At 37.7% G+C, this 22,815-nt stretch overlaps 1 protein-coding gene across 1 annotated transcript in view; it reads left to right on the top strand.

Annotated features, from left to right (window-relative positions):
* The window catches only part of LOC104412236 (ensconsin-like), a gene marked incomplete at its 3' end in the record, with an annotated part of 75,263 nt that extends 54,455 nt beyond the window's left edge, over positions 1 to 20,808 (top strand). The window contains exons 2-7 of the mRNA XM_010022919.1: positions 990 to 1,067; positions 8,255 to 8,418; positions 9,214 to 9,325; positions 11,658 to 11,768; positions 17,138 to 17,251; positions 20,660 to 20,808. Coding sequence (XP_010021221.1) covers positions 990 to 1,067; positions 8,255 to 8,418; positions 9,214 to 9,325; positions 11,658 to 11,768; positions 17,138 to 17,251; positions 20,660 to 20,808 — 728 coding nt within the window. The remainder of the gene's footprint in view (positions 1 to 989; positions 1,068 to 8,254; positions 8,419 to 9,213; positions 9,326 to 11,657; positions 11,769 to 17,137; positions 17,252 to 20,659) is intronic.
* Positions 20,809 to 22,815: the final 2,007 nt, after the last annotated feature.

Here is a 22,815-nt window from a genome sequence, read left to right as displayed (position 1 = left end):
TTTTGCTAGTAATTTTTTTCATAGTTAGTCTATACACAAATAGGCTGACTTTACATGTTTTTACAAATTGCTTACTTGTGTATTAGCACTGAATTGTGAAAAGGATCTGTTGTCTTGGTTTTATGTGCATTTCTGTGGTGACAGTATTCTTGGTAGTTCTTTATCTTGAAATAATCAAAACTTGAGTTCCCCTCAATATGAGAATAAATCTGGTCATTTCTTTATGCCCGTAAATATTTTTGATTTTTCTGTGTGGTTTTTTGTTTACTTGTGGTTTTATTCAAAGCAGACTTTTTCAGTACTAGTGAAAAAAGCTTAAAATTAACAGCTTTCCAAGTTTAACAGGACAGGTTAAGGATAAGTAGGAAATTATTGCCAGCATGGTGAGATGAATAAGTGACTTGGATATTGTTCCCTTGTCTGGGACAGCTCCACTCTGAGACTGGAAGCAGAATGCTAGTTACTCAGCGTTTTGTTGTCTTCCAGAGAACCCACTGAGCAAGTGATGTTTTTCCAACTGAGATTGAACTTTTACAGCCATGCCTGGGCTCTGACATAATTTTTTTGGTTTTCGGTGGGAAAAGGATGCTGCATTATAGTAGAATTTTCTGTGGAAGCATTTTGGAGAGAAGTTATGGAATAATAGACATTATTTTCACATACAGTAGTTTCAGAATGCTCTCAAGCTATCAAGGTGTTACGGGCTTGGAAACAAAACAGAACTTTCTTCACAGGCAGTAGTCTTGCAAGGAATTCAGAGTTACAACTTAATCCATTCTTTGGGAGCATTTTACATCTTCATGATTAGAATGCATTCATTTTCAATTTTATTTTTATTTTTTTAAATAAGATGGATTTCTGAAAATGTAATCTATTTTGAAAGCAGAGTAACTAGAGTTGTTTAATGGTCCCTTCCTTAAAAACTTGTTTATGGTACTATTTGATTTTATGCTATATGCTTACTGTTTTCCTCCTTCCTCCATTTGTAGATCATCCAACAATACTAAAGGTTGATGACAGGCAACGGCTTGCTAGAGAACGAAGACAAGAACGAGAAAAACAACTAGGTAAGGCCTACTGTGTCAGGGGGTTTATTGTTTGGGGTTTTTAAGGCACTACCATTTGCATGCAGTGTTTTTTTCCAGTTTACTCTTAAGAGCATTCAGCAAACTGTTAGTGCTAGATATGCAATAATGTCATTCTAGACACACTACTACATCTTTAAAGTAGATCTTTTTAAATTCATGCACATCTTGGGATTCATCGTTTCTGTACCTGTCACATTCCTATTTCTTTTGTGAATCTGAATGAAAACTTGGTTGATTTCTCAAATAATGCAAGGAAGCGTCACTGTTGTAGATGGAATTTGAAGTTTTAGAATATTTTGTCAATTAAGATTAGACTACTTAATGTTCTGAATGCATCCTGTATTGCTATTAAATAGAATTGCAGAACATGTCTCCAACGTATGGTTTGAATGTTTCTGTATAAGCTTGTTTTTTTGCTAAAGTTAAAACCTTTAGTAGGTGTCAAATAGTTGTGCTGAATATCTTATGTCACCTGCGCATAAGCATGTATAACACTGTTCAGGTGAACAGTGAAGGTTACATAAAAAGTGGCTAGTGGTGGGCATTATACTGAGTGTGGCAGCAGGAGAATTATAGAATTATGTGAAGCAAAATTGATGGCTTTCTGAAAAGAATGTTTGGTTGAAACAACATTCTGTGGCAATTGGGAGGTTGGGGAGCCAAGTATTTATTCTTTTCTTAAATTCACCCTGATTTTTTTGCATGCTGTATTGTTCTTATGGCTTGAGAAACTGAGGTTATTTGTTTCCATTTTATAGCTTATGGAAGTTTATAGAACTATATCATAACTCCAACCAGTTACGCTGCTTTTTCAAACCTGGAGAGCCATGATTTATTGCCATCTAGGTTTTAATAGCATTAATATCCAGCACCTTAAAACATTGTACTAACCATGCATGAATCACTAGGGTTGTTCTGGAGGGGTAAAGGAAAGATTTGGTTTTCACTTGCTCAAGGGGATAACATGGCAGGATATTTGCCAGTCCCTAAAAAGCTGCTCCTGGAGTTGAGGCTAATGGTATGTGTAAGCTTAGTTTCTTCAAGTTCCACAACAATTACTGGCTCATTCTAATTAGTTTGTCACAGGTGATGTTTTCATGTCTTGAAATTATTCTCTTTTAAGGTTCAGTCCTTGTGTAGTAACAATGCTTTACTCAAGTGCAGAGAGAGATGCTTTTCTTAAGTTCTCCTGAACTCTAATTATTCTAGCTATTGATAAATGAACATCTGTTACTGGAAGGACATGACTTCCGTTGAGAAACATGTCATTTTGTGTGGTGTTTTGAAAGCAACATCAAACTGTAGGGTTTTTTGAACTTGACATAGAATCCTTCATTCCTAAATGGGAGAGTTCTTCATTTCCCCATGATGTATGTGTGTACTGTGTGTTCTTGCATGAAGAATTATTTTGAACTAACAAGAAAATGGAAAGTCGCGTTGTACTTTGATCTATATATTTGTCTGCTAACATTATGATTTAGGAGCTGTCTCCTGACATTTTTTTTTTTTTATTCCAGTACAGCAAAACACTGATTTTTCCAATGGCATGCAAGCATTTTTTTTTTTTTTTTTTTTTAGTGCAGAACCTAGATAATCAGTCACTCATGTCATGTGAACCATAGCAAAAAAAAGCCTCAGCTGCCTATCTTAAACATCAAGTTGTATAATGTTGTTACATAAATGTGCCTTGATGAAAATTAGAGTTGGATTTTGTTAATACTGGGACATCAGCCATGCAACAGTAAAGCAAGTGCAGGAAGGGTTTTTTTCTTTTTTATTTTTTTTAATAGCAGTGAGTTGGATTTAAACTTAATTCCTCTCATTTTAATTCAGGGGACCTGTCAAGTTTAGCAAAGGCTTCTTTTTAAGCAGAAACTGAGAATTTCTGACATATCTCAAGTGAAATTATTTTCTCTTTCTCCCTCTGAAAAAGACAGTGTTCAGTTCTATAAGTGTAGAGCTGGTAGTAATCTTCAACAATTCTTTGTACTTTCAGCAGCTTGAAGCGCAGGAGGTCATGTTATCCATCTTCCCATGAAAATTAGGTTGTTCAACCCTTCTGTTGAGATCATGTGGACTACCAGTTGAATAACGATTATGTTTATTAATTAATATTCTGATGTTACGGGAGGGTTAATTTGAGATCTGTTCCCCCCACCCTTTTTGCTTTCTCTCAAGTTTTAATTCTTTTCAAGTTCCTGTGCTATGATAAATGTGGCTTGCATTGTGATATAATAGGTCAGTATGTGCTCTGTACTCTTTGAGGATTTGCTTGCACCTGGCAGTGGTATTCTAGTAGTCCTATTCCACTTACCACGCTTGGATGTCTCTTTTTGATGAGAGTTTAGAGTGTAGGAAAGATGAGTGCTGTCATTTTGATTGTCTGGGTACATGTAGCGTATGTGTGGTGGCACTGTCAGTATCTGTGTTTCATGAGGGTCATATTATGCTACTAATTGAAAAGAATAAAAAGGCTTCTAAAAAAAAAAATGCCCCTTTCACCGTAGTACATTCATGTCTAGTTTTGGAACTTTCTTTAGAAAATGTAGAAGGCACACAGGGACATGTGTGCTATTTCAGCTAATCATCCCATCAAGAAAAGACAACTTTTTAGTTCTTTCTCAGTGGGAAAGGCATTGCTTTTGAAATGCCATCCCAAAACTTCCGAAAGATTAATTCTTTGGGGTTTTTCCTGTGCAATTCATGTTTTCCATAACTAAGAAGTTGTATCAATTTGGGGGTTTTACCTTTTATCCTTAGACTTTCCTTTTCACATGGTCAGAAATAAAGGAATTGCTTAGCAGCTATACTTTGTTTCTTATTCCCCTGACTGTTTGGTAATGTGTTTATTACTTGTTGAAATGTGCATTCAGACCTTTAAAGAATTATTAGAGTAACCTTTCCTTAATAACGCTTCCAATGTGTCACTTGCTCTTTAGAAATCATGTTTTCATTTTGTGCTGTTTGTGCTAGCACTCCTTTCCACAATGTCTATGCATGAAGTTAACATCCATCTTTTAAAATATGAATATCAGATCTCTCTGTGTGACATCAACCCTCCTGGGTTTTGCAAGAGAGGAATCCCAAGAGAGGCAGCACTAGGTGAGGGTGGTAGCTGTCAAATGGGGCTGCTCTTGGAGGACAAAGTGAAGTGAGCTGTCAAAGTTTTCCTGGCTCCAGCTTGGCACTATGGCTCCTTTGCATGTGTCAGGCTAACTGGTTGTATTTGGCACTGGAGATACTATGAGACATGCATGTCAGAACTGAGTAGTTTGTGAAGGCAAGCATGGTAGATGGCCTGATTGAACTGGAGAAGTCTAATAAAAGCTACTGCTTGATCAGTAGCGGGGCTTCACCCTTAACTCTGCTATACTGGTTTTATCAGTACTGGCAAATTGAACAGTGCTGAGAGCATTCAGTGGTGCTGAAACTCTTCTGTTCTTGCTATTAAACTGCCCTGATGGATCCTGGCAGGGAACTGGCTCCAGTTAACTAGCTGTCTCTCTGCTGATTCCCAGACAAGGTTTAGGAATTGGCGGGGGAAGCCCATGGGCTTTTCCTCATGTGTTGATTGACTACTGTCATCATTTTGGAGGGTAGAAGTTTAGTAGTACAGGTAGAAGTTGTTCTATGCCAGTTGGTCTCTGGGCATGTTCTATCTATTAGCATAGACCTGGTTCTCTGTAACTGCAAGGAAAAATCAAAATGCGTTTTTCAACAGGGAAAGTTAGTGGGATTTTAAAATGGGTGTTATTCTGGTAGCCTTAGGTAGTGGCCTAGCAAATAGAAAAGAGTTGGGGTTTGGGGATTTCTTGGTTTTACTTCTCAGTATCTCAGTCCCTGAATCTTGAGAAAACCATTTGAAGTTTTTATATATGTGTATGCTTTACCTACACTAATCCTGCTTGAAGAGTGACCTTTTTTATCACCATTATGATCCTGACAAGGACACATGGCTCATTTAGTTTCTGGCATTGGGAACAGAAGATGGTAATCTCGCCATCTGACTTAACTCTTCATTTAAGGGAATGTGTTATTAATCTTAGTTTTTAGAATATGTCAGAGTTTCAGGTTGGCTAGCTCCATTAATTTCTTAATATTTACAATGCATAAGCATTAAAATAATATTTCAAAGATCACATTATGATACGTATTCCTCTCCCATTTGAAAGTGAGCATTAACAAAATATCACATTAATAATAATTACAAATTTTTCCTGTCAGTGAATTCCTTCTGGCTTATTCTCTTCTTTGGCAGATGGGGACAGAACTTCATCTATCTAACATTTCCACAATCAGAAACTGGGAATCAGTGACCCTAGTATATGAATTATTTTGGGATGTCCTCAGAGGACTTGAGTGCTAGAAGAGATTTTATGACAAGAAAACAATTTTTAAGGAAGATTAGTTTAAAAAATTCTGTGCTGAATGTCTCTCAGGGCATGGTTACCAGAGAAGGGTTGGCTTAGAGAATCTAATATTAACTTCAGCTTTAATTACACCTCTGAATTTCACCTTCTAATTCATTCAGTCAGCTATTGCTATGGAACATCCCCACTTCTAGGTATGGCTAAAGCATCACTGATCCGTTTTTCTGCTAGCACAGCAAGGAGACAATCACAGCCTCAGACAGTGCACAGCTGGCAGTGAGGAAAGGTGAAACAATGGTCAGAGGAGAAAGCTACTGCTGAGGTCAGTGCTGTAAAGTCAGAAAAGGTAAAAGCTGAAAAGGTTGACAGAGACTATAGGATCTTTATTCAGGTAAGCTGTCCATCCAAGGTGGATGCAAAAGGCAGACTGAGAAAGCATGGTGTAGGATCATCTGCCTTTATATAGGCAATAAACCAGAAGAAGAAGGGTGGAAGTGAAGAGAGCAGAAGGAATGGCAAAAGAGGAGCTGGGAGGACATCCATTGCTTCACATGGCTAAACAGAAAATAGAGGCTTTGACACTTAATGCATGCTCCCCCTTCCCTCATAGCTTAAAACCATTGCAAAGAACGGTGCTCTGTCTATGTGCATGTCTGGGGAGAGCAACTACAAAATTATTTCCACAAAAATGTGCATGATTTGCAGGTACTATCTTCCACATTAAATGAGTTTGTTCTAGTGCAAAATTCTTTGGTTTCAAGTTTTACGTGTCTCTTAATATTGGAATTTTTTTCCTTGATCTTTTTTTTCCTTGATTGACCTTGTTTTCTTTTGCTCTGTTATTCACTTAAGTGGTGTCAGAAATACCGTCTTAATTATGTTGCTTTTTAATCTAATCCAGCACTACTAGCTTGTAAACAAACAGAAGGTATTACATGTCCAGAGCTCAGTTTCTAAATCTTAATTTTATGCTCTGATATCGTGTTCTTACATCACATTAGTATGTTTGGATTTATAGGTGGTACTAAGTAATGAAATAGAACAAGGATCAGGCTGTGACTTTTCTTTGTATTTTCTAGCTTTACTGTAAATGTTGCTATGCCATTTAAGCTTTCAGCATGCAGGTGCTATTTGAGCCACAGTCAAGCTTTCTTTGAATGATTCTTGCATTTTGTCAGATAATTTATATTATTTCAAGGGAGATAAGTATCACAAAGTTGTTGAAGCATTTTGTTGGATCGTACCTGTACTGGCGTCCAGCATTGGCTCAGCACCAGGTGTAGGTATTAGTGTAGCTTCCAGAAGAGCTATCATAAAACTAGATATTTTCCCCTTGCACATCCTGCAAATTGCTTGCTCTTCCAAGCTGACTGGACCTTTTAGAAGGATCTTTGGTCTCCTGTAGGCTTAGCTGCTGATTCCTTCTATCAGCAAAGCATTTGATGTATGTGTTGCTCTTAATACAGCTTGCTGTGCTTCTAGAAGCACACCTGTGTATTCAGAATTGGGCTTAATTTCCCTCATTTTTACTTTAGAGTAGGCTTTTTTAACCCTTGAGTAAACTTCAGAGTTTTTTACCCTAGGATACAATTTGTTAATTTCTGCCAAGTGTGGCAGGAAAAAAAGTTTCTGCAAAATCATAAATAGGGACATGAGAATGAAACAAAAATGGTATTTAAGTATTTCTATTTTTCTTGAAGATATCATCTTATATCCAAGGACACTAACTTACGTCACTGTATAGAACTACCTTGTAGCTGGCAAAAGCTGAGCCCTTAAGTTCATGCGAGAATGTCAGTAGTGCATGTAGGAATCAACGAAAAAAAAAAAGCAGACATTCTCCACTGATGCTGTCTCTATATGTATCTGTGCAGTGCTGCCTGCAAAAGTGAAACAAACCCTCTAAGCATTTCTGTATGAGAGTTGAAACATAACAGTGAACTCAAATAGGAAACAATTGTGAAGATGAAAACTAGCAGGAAAAGCTTCACAGGAAGTTAATTATACAGAAGGTACAGAAGGAAAGAGTAATATCATATCCTTCAGGAGCGGCATTTAACAGTTACTTAATGTTACCGCAGTCCAACACTAATGAATTATCATTTCAGGAAAAAGAGGAAGAGAAAAACCTAACGTGGAATTGGGGAAAATTATTAACAGTATTGTGTTGTTCAAAGTATGTTATTAGTTAAGTTCTGTTCAGATTTGGTTTTATGAAGTAAAATATTTTACCAGTTTAGGCCCATAACCTCAAGCTCTGAGTGTCTGTTTCCTTCCTTTTGTGTCCTCATGAATAACAATCATGATTTCCCAGCTGTTGGTTCAGCTAACAATCCAGGTGCTGAAATTGACATCCCAGCCACTTCTATCATAAGAGGTCTGTATTGATCAGTAAGGGTGGTGATTAGTTTTATCTTTTTAGCTTTTTTTTTTTTTTTTTTACAGTAAAAGATTATGGAGAATTATCATGGTTTGTACAACAGAAGTGTGTTCACATACATCTGACATACACATTTTAGATACTTTAAACTAACAAAATTCCTTTCTTCCAGATAGAAATGGTATGTTCAACTAATTTAGCTACTTCTGGTGGCAATTCATAGTAAGTAAATTGAGATTAAATGAACGTGTGAGGAGGGTACATGATGTTTTAATACATGAGGAGAGATAGGATATGCATGTTGTCTTAAGAAAACTAGTTCAAAAATTTTTTCATTTAGCTTGGTTATTCAAATAGTATTAAAGACTTCATCTTATATTGCATGTTAATATTTTTCTTGCTGATTTTTGTCACAGCTGCAAGAGAATCAGTCTGGTTAGAAAGAGAAGAGAGAGCCCGGCAACACTATGAAAAACACTTAGAGGAACGCAGGAAGAAGCTAGAAGAGCAAAGATTAAAGGAAGAGAGAAGGCGAGCTGCTGTAGAGGAAAAGCGAAGGCAGAGATTAGAAGAAGATAAGGTAAGAATGAATGTCATGAAAAGACTTTCACCATAAGGTACAGTACTGTTTCTCTGAGAGCTGATGCAAAGAATGCAACATAAGCCATGGTCAGTATGAGAGAGCATGCAAGAAGATTTTAAGCCTTACTTGCACAGATACTGCTTCTTGAAGTGCCCTTTGTGAATTGAATGCAGTTAAGATGAGCATCTCTGAGTTACGTTGTATGAGTCTGTGCAACGCCATATAGATAAATATACCTTTTTATTGGTTTTGTGTGGTTATCTGTTCATTCTTAGTCATTCAGTATCAAGGTAGCTAAATTTTAGTTGTCCCTAACAAAACCTTTAGGGAAGCGAGTGTGTAATGAAATATGCTTGTGACTGATTTGTCTCGAGTAAGCTGGTAACTACATGCAGTGTAGCTCATGCTCATCCTTTTGGGTTGGTTTGTTTTGGGGTTTTTTTTGTTTCCTATCTCTGCTGCTGTTCTAGTATTCAGTAAGTGAGAGATACAAGGTAAGAAGTGTCCCTAAACTGTGTGTAGTGGCTGCCATAAAATGCCACTGTTTTTTCTCTGCAGTTCTGCGGGTCTCAACCAGATCTTACCTTTCCAAAGTTACAGTTAATGTTTTAACTTATGGCTCAATTGCTGCTTAATGCTGTTCTAGTGTGTGTCCTAGTAGGCAGCACATAAGCTTGAGCACAAGTCCACGATGTCCGTGAGGTTTTGTCCATGTTGAGGGTAGCGGGTTTGAAGAGAAGATTAAGTTAAAAACCCAATAGTATCCAAATGTATTATCCTATTGTACTTAAGGAACGACATGAAGCTGTTGTACGTCGCACAATTGAAAGAAGCCAGAAGCCAAAACAAAAGCAAAACAGGTGGTCCTGGGGAGGAGCACTGCATAACCGCATTAATCACACAGGTAAAGAGAGAGGCTTGGTTTGCCTAGCCAGTTTCCCTGCCCTGCCTGTTAACTGGAATTTACTTGCTTCTGTTAAAAGGAAGGATGATTCAGTGTTTGCTGGTTTAAATTCTTTGCTCTTGATCATCATATTGCTAGCAATGGCATGTTTCTGGCATTCTTGTGTAGCAAAAAGGTAACAAAGAGAAATCTGAACAAAAGTTGAAGCTTGTTTCAGGAGTTGACTAATTCTCTGTCTTGCTACAGCTTCTCGCTTCTGCTGCTTTGGTGTTGTTTGTGTAAGTGTGGGTGTGCTTGTGCTGTGTCAATCTTGTGATATGAGCTATTGTGTGCAAATGCTAAATATCATGGCTCAAGAGATAGATCTGGTGGAAATAACCAAATACTGAGATTAAAACAGACACAAGGAGTAAAAATTATTCTTTGTAATAAGCTATCTGTATTTTGCTCTGGGAGATAGAAGTTCCTTTTGTCCCCTGTAAAAACTTAAAAATGGGCAAATTAAGGTTAAGTGAATTTTAACTGCAAACTCTTTTCCCCAGTTATCTTCTCTAACTTAACCTGCAAATCATTAATGTGTGTATGCCCTAGTAAGTATGACTTGAGTCCAAAAAGAGAACTCATCCTTTACTTCTTTCACCAGAAAATGGTACTTAGAATTCTTCTCTTCCTGCTCTAATGTATACATTTTAAGGTGTCCAACCTTTCATCAAAGAGGGAAAAAAAAGTTAAGGAAAGAATGCTCTGAAATCTGTCATATATAAGTTCAATAAACAGTTATTTCTCATAGAAGGTTACTTTTTTGCTTAACTCTGTATGACTTATTTGATTTTTTTTTTTCCTTTAGTGTGAAAAATCATTGTCTTGCATTCTGTCCCTAGGTTATTTTTTTGAATCATCATTCACCTTTCTCGATTTAGCAGGCCTGGAGCACCACTTCAGATCTCTGGGTGGTGCTAGAAAACCTGGTACATAATTGCTGTGGTTTGTTGATTCCTTTACACATAGCTAGTTCTCAGGAAATGAGATCATCAGTAACTAAACCACCCTCATGTAGTTGCAATGCATGCTTAACATCATGCTGATAGATTAGAACTGTTGTTAGTAGCAGATTTTCTCATTATTATTTCTTTTTACTATGGAGAGTTACTACTGGCTGGCTCTAAAGATTTGGCACAATTCACTGAAATGAAGCATAATATTCTGTCTTCTGGAATTCAGGGAGACACAATTTGAATATTTTGGTCTATTCTAAAACCCTTTTGGCATACTGCATATACACAGGATTTATGATTATTTTGCACATGAGCACAAGCATATAACCAGCTGCATTGGCTGATGTGTTGCTCATGGATATTTTAATTGTTTTTTTTTAGAACAAAGAAACCAGCAATCTTCTAGGCAATGGATTGCATTTGCCCTGCTCTACATTTATAGGATTTATATTGCCAACACCTACACACAAATCCTCATGCTAAATTTCAATTCGTTTAAATAATGCTCATTGACACAAGAGAATTGTTGGCATGCCAAATACAGGAGGTGATTTTTTTCATATTGTCATTTTTCATCTTCAGAAACCTGCTTTGTGCATGAAGCATATATCCTTTATGCCAAATGTAGAAAGTTCTTGCCTGCACTGGTATGCTATGCATTTTCTCAGCTATAGGTTAGATATAAGAGATCAAAATCTCCATCCTATTCCCACAGATACTGTTCTGACAAAGACCTGTGGCATGTGAAGCCTGAGTATCCTGTCTCCAGTACTGACTTGCTCACAGCACTCTCAATATACCACATAGATCATTGTGGTATATTCTTGCCAGCCTACAGGGGCCTGTTTTAGCTATAACATTTTGATTTCTCCTTTTAAAACCCATTTCTGAGTTTCATCTTCCTTCTAGTACCCAGTTTGCTAGTTCTATACCCTATGGAAATTTTTTGTATACAATGAGTATACTTTAATCCACTGTCTTAGGTTCTGACCCAGTAGGTCAGAACAGATAAATACAATGCTGTTGTACTTGTCATAGATAAACAATTGCATCTTGTCTGCTAGTATCTACTTTAGATCCTCCATTAAGTCCTTGGATTGCAACCTGAGCAAATGATAATCAATGAACAAAATATTTTAGACATTTGAAACTTAAATCGTTTTGTGCCCAGTCTTTGAGTCACCTGTACAATGTCTGCTGAGAAGTCCATTCTATTTTGAAAGTACTTGTGGTAGAGTAGGAATGGCCTAGTCATGTTTTTCTCCTTCCACTAGTGAGTTAGGAACTTGCACTACTGCATGTGGGCTGTCAATTAGCATTATCTCCATTTGTTTTAGATCCAGACAGGCGGTCTGTTTCAACAATGAACCTTTCGAAACATGTTGATCCAGTCATTAACAAGCGGCTCTCCTCCTCATCTGCAACATTACTAAATTCTCCAGACAGAGGTACAGTTTCAAAGAAAAAAAAGAAAAAGAAAAAAAAGGAAAAGCTAGAAAGAATGTTCTATATTGATGTATTACTTTGCACATAAACCAAGCTTCTGAAGTCATTTTCTGTACTTCATCTAAGTGGGAACGAAAAGACTTCAAATGTGAAAAGTAAATGGTTGAACATTTTTTCTTATGAGAAGAAATATATACTTCTTGGTTTTTAAAATGAGAACTTACCTAAACAATCTTACTTTAGCAAATGATAAAAGCAGTGCTTCTGTCAGGTCTTTAGTAAATGAGGTACAACTATTGAAAGAATACATCGCTCCATAGTGCATGCAAGTCATGTGTGACCTTTTATTTGCGTTAGGCCATTTTGTCATTGTTTTGTTTTCCTTCCTTCCTTGGTAGTAGTTCTTGAATATCTAAGTACACATTGCATGCAGCTTTCAAGCAGTTATTTTATTACCATTTCTGATTATTTTTATTGAAGAGGCATGCGTGTTTTTCATATGACCTGTTTATTGACTTTTTTATGTCATTACTTTTCAAAGATTATTTTATTTCAGTGTATGTTTGTGTTGTTTACAAGCCTGCACAAATTATAAACCATCAAGCTTTTGGAAATTAATGTAGCTGAATTGCTGCCTCTGTTCTGAGGATTTATGAGATTGAAACACTGAGCTTAAAAGAGTTTTATAAAAGAATCTCTTGTATAATGTGTGCAAAGAGCTTTACAGAAAAGTGTTTGGTAGGAATATTTCATCCTCTGCAGAGAATAAGAAGTTCTGTCACATTTCAATCCAGCTAAATACAGGTTTTAAAAAGCAATTTCTAGAATGGAATTTTAGTTCTGCTGCAAAACTGACTGATAGATGTCATTGTTTGTGTGCCTTAACTAAGGGCCATGTTTATGTGCGTGTTTGTATGTGTGTATCTGGTTGATTTGATGAGCCATGTTAATCCGAGTGGGCTAACCTAGTTGAAGAGTCTGGTAACTTGCAAAAAACACAGCATTACATTAGGAAATAATTTATTCCAAAACTCCAATGATGTTTTGCTCTAAACATTGAAATCCAGTCATTTCTATTTCTCCTAGATTTCAGGTGTATATATTTTTCTGCAGTTGGTTTCTGTTCTTTGCCAGGGGTTGCTTCTTTGAGAAAAGATCTTACCAGGGGAATGAACAGCAGCAGACATTAAATATGTAGTCTCTTATGGACTGTAACTCATTGTGCTATAGTTTCTGCCACCCATTCAAACACAGAAGTTAGACTGAATACTAGGCAGCGTAGCAGTGGGGAAAGGGAAGGAACATGGAAGAAGTGACGGCCATATGTCAGATTTGCTTGGCATTTCTATTAGAACAGCACAGAACTCTTAAGGAGTCCTTTATGTCTTTCAAGACTCCAGGACAGAAAGCAAATCCAAACACTCTAAGTGCCTTCTTTCTTGTGCAAAGTCGTATGCCTAAATCTAGTTGAGCATGTATCTGGAGAAGTGCCAGTGGTCTTTTCAGTGGCCTCAACATCTTCAGGCAAATGCTTAAAGAAAGGTTCTCTCTGCCCCCCATTTCACCTTCCAGAGTGCTTTCAATCACACTTTGTGTGTAATGCATGATCCTACCTGCAAAACAGTGAGCTGGAGATGAGGATGATAAGCTTACCCTAAGTGGCTTAGAGCTGTCATCAAGAATATGTCTTCTGTTAAGCAGCACCTTTTTACCATTTGAAGGACAAGAATTATTTTTTATTTTGGCCCAGCAAAAGATAAAAGTTTTCATTAACTAATTGCCTAAAAGAATGGTTAATTCCTTTTCAAATATAGTATTGCTATATAGCTCTTTATCAAATTTTATAATCGGGCAGCTTCTCATCGTGCTTTTATGTTAGTGGTACAGGTCTGAGTAGTTGAAACTGTAACAGAACATGAACACAGGTATTCAAGTGGAAAAAACTGCTGTTGACCAATAAATTTTGGTGACTGTGCTCTTTAAGGAAACCTTTTCAAATGGATAATACTTTAGATGACGTATGAGTTACACACTTTCTTAGTTTTGAAAAGCAAAATTTATACCATAGTTGTGTTCCTCCTCTCTACAGTGCTTTTCCTTTAAAATAGGTGAAGGTCTCAACTGCTGTATTACTGTTGTTTACTGCCTCCATGGGAGAAATTCAGGGGCTCAAGAATTGTTTTCTGTTGAAGGAGAATCTAAGCATAGAGTAGTTTTGCCCATCTACTCCTTAGCATGTTTGTGGCTCTGTATGAGCAAACACCACTGTTCTCACTGGTGTCCCCTTCATGGTGCTCATCAGGAGGCCTGTTCAATCCCTGTCCCCCATCTGTTCCTAGGACTAAGCAGATGCTGCTGTTTGCTTACTTGAAATTTATTGTGCTGCTACTAAGATAATTTTCCAATGTTCAGTTAATATATCCTGAAGACAAATATAGATGATTGTAATCAATTCACTGTTGCTAGCTCCCTGGGACTTTGTGTGTTTTTCAGTTAGAAGTTAGGCTATATTTAATCTGTTTAAACTCATCTGCTTGTAGCTGTGGCTGGGGGTACTTGCTTGCACCAGCAACCCTATAATGACTGGGCTTCCTGCATGGAAACAGGGAGCAAGCAGCCCAAAGAGTGATGGCCTAACACAGCATGAGAATAAAAAATATTGTTTCCCTTTGTCTATCAGATAGTTTGAAGGACTGAATGTTGAGAACACTCCTCAATCCCCCCTGAGGCATTAAAAACAAAAGGACCAAAGAAAAACATCAACTGACTTCATTGCCTTTAAGTTGGTCTTATTATTTAGATGCTCTTTGGTTTGTATTCCATTTGCTTCAGTGTGAATTGGACACCAAAGTTAAGTTGTTCAACGCATTTAGGTGTTAATACTTTTGTACTTGGAATCCGGTGGGCAAAAGTTTGTCTGTTTTAGGTTAATGGTGATACTAATGACTAAGAATATGTATTAAAAATGTCAAATGTGATGCTTTTAGGGAGCATCTGGAGAATTCAGTTTGTGATGATAAAGCTGAGGTGTATTTAAATGAATTCTGATCTAAACCAATTTGGGACATCTAGGGTCATGGCTAAAAGTGTTTTGACACCTCTGAATCAGGCCCATTGCTTATATGGAGAAGAGAGTTTTTGTTGGTCTCTCTTAGCTCACCGTTTGGTGCATATCAGATAGCTCACTCCCAAACATTGCCTCATTGCTGATAGTTGGATGCTGTGGGCACACGATTGCTTCTAGTAGGTAATGTGGATATAAGCTCCCCTGTGTTAGGGACAAAGACAAAAGAGATTTAAACCATACTCACCTTATTAACAAATGGAACAGGTGAGACATGACAATTTAGTGTTCTAACTCATCAATCTCTTAACCATGTCCTCGTGAAACTACTTCGTCTCTGGGGCCTCATATAGGGTCTGTGCTGGCCCATGGGGCCATATTGCATTGTGACATTTACTTATCAGCAATTTGTAGCAGTACAGATGAACTCCACAAAGTTGATCATATACATGGCACTGATTTATTGGCTTAAAATTTCAGGGATTGCTTTCTGAAGTTGTGTGATCTTTGTGTTAAACTGCAGTAGAAGAGTTTCTCCATACTCATGCTTGTAAGCCTCACCTAGTAAAGCCTGAGACCACAAAAAAAGAATCTGTTGTCTTGTAACAGTAGCTTTAAACAGGGATCATACTGAGCATGGTCCCTGGAGAAGAAAGGAAGCAAAGATTTTGCCATTATTGCATCCAATTTAATGGTAGTTCTGTGAATTATTTTTTTTCATTATTAAATTACAAGCTTTATGATAATGTGTGAGCTGTAATAGAGGTTTCTGTAGGGTATTTTGTGTGTCTGTAAAACCTATACCAGTGCAGAATGGAACTATTAATCACAAAGAGCTCTGGCAGCAGTACACTTTGTAAGGGCACTTATCCAGAGAGCCTGCTGTGTTTGAGAGTCCTGTATTTCTATAGTAATGCCCCTTATTGAGTTAGCAGAATTTAGGGGAACAATTTGAGAAGTGAAAAACAGCACTGAGGGCAGATTAGCCAATTAGATTTTCATAGGATGAGATTGAGATTGACCCCTCTTTTCATGGGTGCTCAGCATGGAGTAGATTAAAGACAGATTCAAAGTTTATGGCTGTTAAAAGTGATAGATCTCTACCTTTAAAAATGAAAATGAATCTCAAGTTTATTACAGCCAGCCACAATGAATGGGTTAGAGGCTGAGCCTCATAAATTCAAGTTGCAGTTTGTTTTGTTGCTGTAAACACCAAACTAACACCAATGAATGCTGAGGCGTAAGTGCACCTGATTTCACTTGCAACGTTAAGGTTATTGCTATGATGCAGGTTTATTATGATGAACTAGTATGGGAACTAGTTGAATGGGTTTTTTTGTGATGCTCATAATACAATTTGTTGCATCAGAGTATCGAAGAAACACCTGCTTCAACGTAAGAAGTAACTTATAGGGCTTTTTTTGTTGCCGCTCACCATGATCAATGTTTCAATAGTATTTTTTTTAAAAAGTAAAGAAATTTTACAAGGTAAAAGGAATATATTGACAAGATAAATTTGCATTAAGCAATGTTGGGGAAAAGCAAGGCAAGGGTGTGATTGCAGCCAGGTCAATATGTAATGTGTTTTCAAAACAGACTAACAATGCAAAAAGTTGGCTCTTGCTACTGTTCTAAATTCATTCAAACATTAAGATTACCAGGATTTTTTTTTTTGTCAGAGAATTAATGATAGAATGCACTTACTCTATTCTGTGGCTTAGTGTATTACTGAGAGAACTGTAGCTGCTCAGCTTGGTATCTGCAGTTGAGGAGCATTGTATCCTTTCGTGTTGCTTTGATAGACTGTCTTTCTTTGACACAATTTTCAGTGTAGTATTAAGCAACCTTCTTTGTTTTTTCTAGCTCAGCCGGCAGACTTTGGAAGGTATTTTAGTGATTGGTCTTTTTTCTAACTATTTATGTGTATAAAGAGGGACATAAGCATCTCTGTCAAAGCCTATATTTAGGAGTGGCAACTGCTCTCCTAGTACAGTTGTCCCGTAATACTTCACAGGGAATATTACATGTACAACACATCAGTATTAATTTGATAACAATTTGCCATAATGCTACAGGCAGGAACACAAATTAAACGTTCAGATATATGTTCCTGTATGAATTACTTTACTAAAACGGGGTAAGAATAAAATACAGAGTACTGAATGATTGTATGATTTTGATCTCTGGAGGACAGTTTCAAGGTTTTCATGGTATGGAGTAGTGATGAGCTAATACTAATGCTTCTGCAGCATGTGTTTGTCTGTGAAGTGTTTGATCTAACATCTTACTTGTATGGTGCACGTTCAGCTCGCCGCCTACAGCTCAGTCCATGGGAGAGCAGCATTGTTAGCAGGCTCCTGACGCCCACTCACTCGTTCCTGGCCCGAAGTAAAAGCACCGCTGCGCTGTCTGGAGATGCAGGTAAACCCACAGGAACAGAGGCTTCATGTCGCAGACACTTATTTTTCCACATTACCTGTGGGATATTGTAGTTATTGATCTAATTACGAGTATACGGTAGCATGTCAGAATGAGCTTGAATGTCCACGATTACATTGCGTGGCAGCATGAAAGCTTGCTTGTACAGTTGTTTGCTATGCCTCTTTCTCCGTCTCCCACCACCTCTTTCTTAATTTCTTTTGCCTCTTCATCAATGCAGTAAATGAATACAACACACACAGGGCAGCAGCGTCACACTGTCCGTGGCTGTCTAATGAAATACACACAATGTTGTGAAGATCTCATTCCGCACACCCACTGCTAAGGCTGTGAGCTGCTTGCTGCAAAGAATAGTTTCACTCTTTACCAGGGCACTTCCCACATGGAGCAAGTTAGATTTGTAGAATGATAGGCCCTGGTTGCCATGGATTTAATACATGTGAATTTAAATGTGCAGGTTTAGTGAGGTTATAATAATTATAAAGTTCTCTGCCAACCCCAAAACACATCTCTTGATATACTTACTGAGGTGAAAATTAACGTGCAGAAATGTGAAAATATTGCTAGGTGGTAACTTAAAGCCCGGGCAAAATGGTATTCCAAAGACAACGAGGGCATACTTGCTTATCATATATTTTAGGCAGGTGACAGCTGCCTCTTCTTTTATCATAGCATGTTTTATGACCATGCACTGGGGACTTGACCATTACAATAGTATATTGCTGCACATGCTGAATGCTTAAGTCTAGGCAGGTCTTTCTTGTCTGATATGGACAGGATTTTTATTCTAATTAAAGGACACAGAACATAAGAAGGAATAGAGATCTGCTAAGATTACTTTTAAAGAAGCTTTCACTTAAGAACTCTTATAAGTAATTAGACTGCAGTACATTTCCATAGGAGTAGTGCTATAAGAGCGAAAACACAGATGTTATTCTGCAAGCAGTGGAATTGACAAGTACTGAATTCCTTTTAACTCTTCACAAACAACAGCTGGTAAAATGAATAGTTAATGTCATTTACCAAGCAGGATATCTGAAATCCAGCTCTTTTTTTAGAAAAAGCATTGTCTTAGTTTTGTAAGTGCTTACGTCACTGGAGCAAGCATGAAGATTCTTTTTTGTGACTGCTATTGTTGATCTTGTGCAATAAGCTCTAAACTGAGTAGAATTTTGCGAATATTGCAGGCATGACTCACTTGTCAGTTATCAGTCTGAGGTAATTCCCTGAAATGCCTTCCCTATGCTTACTAGAACTGTACCATCCAGAAGAATAATCCATCTGCTTATTGTTTTCCAGGTATTATTCTCTAGGAGCAATAACTGCAGTCACTTCATGCAGGATGCTTCCTGGAGATTAATGATCAGGTGGTGGTAATGGCTCACAGCTGTGCCCTGAGCACTCTGCTCACCCCAGCCTGTCATTATTCCCTAGAAAATTACCCTGCCCTTTGGCTGTAAAGATGAATTATAATGCAAAAAATCAAAATCAAATTAAATATGGATTCATGCCCTTAAATTTTAAGTGTGCTGTTAGGGACGTCCAGCATAAGAGTGTATGTGGCTGATTTTTTTAAATAACTCTCTAAACCCAGGGTGTTTTTTCAATAACTTTCCACAAAGCTCCTCTCAGCAGCTGTAATCCTGTTGATACAGGATTCACTGGGAGTGCTTCCTGAAGTATTGTTTGGCAACATCACAAATGAAAATGAACTGCTTGTCTTCTAATACTATGATATCATCCTTGGTGGTAACTTCAGGTAATCAGAGTGCAGCAAGAGAATTGATTCACAGAATGTAGGAACCACATAAATTATAAGGTGTTTTAAAACACATTGTGCCACTGCCTCCTGTCTGGTTTAGATACAATCAAACAAAAAAAAAAAATCCCCACAAAACAAAAGCCTCTCTTTTCTTGTTTCTTGATTTTATTTATTCTGTCATTTTATGATATCTCATTAAACAGAAATCCCTGTGAATGGTAAAGCAAGTATGAGTGCTATTGCTGTTACACTTACATGAGACTCTCTTTATTCATAGTGTTAGTGTCTCAGTGCAGGAGAATTTGCAGTGTTAGTACTGTTAAGTCTATGAGCTCTTCCCATAACAGCAGCTGTACTGTTGTAAAACTAGAAGAATTAACTGTATGTGGAACTGCATTCTTTCAAGTGTGTTCAGAGAGGGATCTACAGGCAAGAAATGTTGGGAGTGTTTACCAAGGAACCTGAAGATGTAATTCTCTTGCTTCCCCCCCCCCCCCTTTTTTTTAAAAAGGGGTTTTTTTTCCCCCCCCCCCCCCATTTATTTAAAGGGGCATAGGGGAGATACCATATAGATGCTCTGCTTTTCCTTCCAATAACATGCTGAAGGATAATAATGCTAAGAAGATATCAAATGACCAGGAAAGACAAACAGGAGCAGACAAATCTCAGCAGTAACAACATAGTTTTTCCTAGTCTTCTCCTTTAGTTAAATCAAGAGAAAGTCCAAGACTACTTTGCTGCAAGAAGTTCCCCATGATATATTTTGCAATGTTACAATTTTCTTTGAATATGTAATCGGAACACTGTATATCTGATAATCTGTTATTGGCAGGAGATCTTTTGGTAATAGTCTTTCGTCCTTGTGCAAACCAATGAAAACTGCTGTCCTGGTTACTCAAATACTGATTTCCAAGTTGATTTGTTGTTGTTAGCCTGCTTTTTGTATTGTGTAAAATAGTTCATTCTCAAGAATGTGTTTGAGTCAGCTGTTACCCTGGCATTATCAAGGAATATTAAAAGTTCTTAAATGGGTGGGTTTCAGATAGAAACCTTCAAAAAGAAAACACATCACTTGATAAAAATTGTAGACAGCAATTTCGTTGATTTCCTAGGTGAAGCTGTTTTGTATTGTTAATGTGTTTTGATATTTGTGTGTGTCTCCTTTTATTTTCCTCCACTTCCAAGATCAATTAATAGGCATTCTGATTTTAGTTTTATTGTTTTCTATTTCAAATGTAATTGAAACTCATGTCAATGTATATACTAAGCCAGTCAGAGCAGTCATTGTGTCCACTGCTCTTTCACCAGTTGCATAAAAACCTAAGAGAAAACCATCATTACTTTCCACTACTATGTGGCATACTTTTTGATGTATTCAAAATAATTAGTTTCCAAATAGAAAAGTACATGAGTGCCTATAGAAATTGTATCATTACTATATGTGTGGCCAAGCTATTGTATCGAATGATGGTTCTGACTTGAAAATTATTCATTCCTCTATGTATTAATATCTTCTTTCTTTTCTGTCTTTCTCGGTCGTTTCTGTTCCTGCTGGCTTTCCTCTGTCAATTCTCCAATGCTGCTCTGTAATTAAAATTAATAAATAACAAAACCAACCAACACCGTAGTTATCCCCATTTGTCCCCGTTCAGCATCTTGCAGCCCCATCAGTCCTCTGTCCTACAAGGCCATGAACTGTAGGAATCCAGGAGAACGAGCAAAACTTTATGCCTCTACTGATGCTGTCGGATATAGGAGAACAACTCATCTTGCAGGGGTAAGGATGCCACATGTATCTGTCTCATGCCATGACTCTCTGATTGCATTGCTTGTTACAACAGGAATAGTTGCAAAGGTACTTCATGAAGTCTGATCCTTCCCTCTGTGCTGTTCCCACCCCTTCCAATTTGTTTCATAGTTGGCTGGATTTTAAACGAAATATAGTCCATTATGTGGTGATATGGCCTGATTACGCACCAAAGAATCCATGTAGAAAACCACCTGTGTTTGCAGAGTGGATGCCTTAGCTTCTCATGAGACACAGAGGCAGTCACAAGTGTGTGTGCCCTTTTCTCAAGTGGATTCTTTGCTGCCTTTTAAGGCCCAAACTGGTGTTGCAGCATTTCCCTCAGTGTCACCTGTTTTTCCCAGCAACCTGTTTGCACAAAGCATGTAGAATTTCCTATCTTCTCCTAGCAAATTCAGCTGAGCCTCTGGGATAAAGAGGGGAGAAGGCATGCACTGATATGGCTATATAACATAAGCACATATAGCACTATCACTTTAGCTTTACTTTCTTAGGAAACTAGGCTAGTAAAGTTTTCCTCATTGAGAAGGAAGAGGTTGGTTTGTAAGCAAGGCAGTACTGTGACTGATGTGTGCTTTCAGGGAAAGTCAAAACAGTGTGATACGGGAAGACCAAATACATGTTGACTGTGCTCCAAGCCAACAAGATGCAGTCATCTCCAGTTCATTTGCAGAACCTGAGCAGTTGTGTTTTTCCTTGTACTCTATGGCTTAAGTTTGTTTAGAGTGTGAGAAGAGTGAAGTCATCTCTGCAAATGATTAAGAGGTGCTTGTGTTTTCATTTGGCCTGATGGGCAAAATGTGAAGGGGCAGTGCTGCTATTAACATCCTTGGGAAGCAGTGTTAGTGAAAGTCACATGAATCATAGCCAGTACTTAGTCTTCCAGGCAGATGGTATTGTATTGAAGTTTTAAATTAAGGCCTAGCATCGGGAGGTATCTGTAGAGGAATCTCATAGTATGCAGGCAATGCATATAGCACATTGCAATCTCCACAGCCATCAGTTTAACACCTCTTGGCTCTTTCTCTTTGCAAGTGGTTTGAGTTTGGGGGGGAGGTGGGGGGTGTTGTGTGGTGAGGGTTTTTTGCTTTGTCTTGTAGGGGTTTTTTTGTTGTTTTTTTTGTTTTGTTTTCTTTTTAAAGAAGAAATGTTGGTACATTTACGTGGAGGATGCGTTGTAAAAATGTTAATACAAAGGGACTGAGTTAAGTTCTGTTTTCAGTATCCTGTATGGTGTGAGAATCTTTTATTCTTCTGTAAACTTTCGTAGAAATTCAGGTTTTTACTTTATTGATGTTAAGAAAAAATTGCTGGTGCTCTGTTTTTGAGACTAATGAAGTGGATCCAATATAGAGAATTGTTGCTAGTGAGCCAGAATTCTTGTTCATTTTAATGCATTTGTTCCGGTTATGTATGCTTTGATAGCTCAAATGATTATCATATTAATCAGTAGATATCTGGTAAATTGTACTGCCAAAGAGCTGGCTTAAGTAATGAATTCAGGATTGAGACCATCTATTGCTAACGCTATTGTGTTTTTGGCAACTTTAATTGTAAACATAATGATCAAAAAAACCCTCTTGGATTGGGGAATGTAAACCAAGCATGCATGTGCTCATGAAGCTCTTTTCAGTCCTTCTTTTCCAGTTGGTTTTCAGTTCAGGAGATGAGCATGACAGAGCTCTCAGCTAGTTAGGCTCTAAAGCAGCGTGGTGCACATGCTACAGGGGTTGTGCTTAAGGCCCAGCCAAGATGGTGGCCAGCAGCCCCTCTGCATCATGTTGGCTGATCCACAGCTCAGTGACCTCTCCAGTATTCTTACTCTTCTTCTCGCTCCTGGAGTCTCCAAGAAACCAAAAACCTCAAGCTTTTCATCTATAGTTAGAATAGAGAAAGTATATAGATGCCTAAATTCTGATATATTACTTTAAACCAGTAGTTCTATTAATATAAACCAGAGCTATAACAGAAATATAT

This window comes from Nestor notabilis, unplaced genomic scaffold (genome assembly GCF_000696875.1).
Source record: "Nestor notabilis isolate BGI_N333 unplaced genomic scaffold, ASM69687v1 scaffold12990, whole genome shotgun sequence".
In the NCBI taxonomy this organism is placed as follows: domain Eukaryota; kingdom Metazoa; phylum Chordata; class Aves; order Psittaciformes; family Psittacidae; genus Nestor; species Nestor notabilis.
This window is presented reverse-complemented; position numbering and strand designations above follow the sequence as displayed.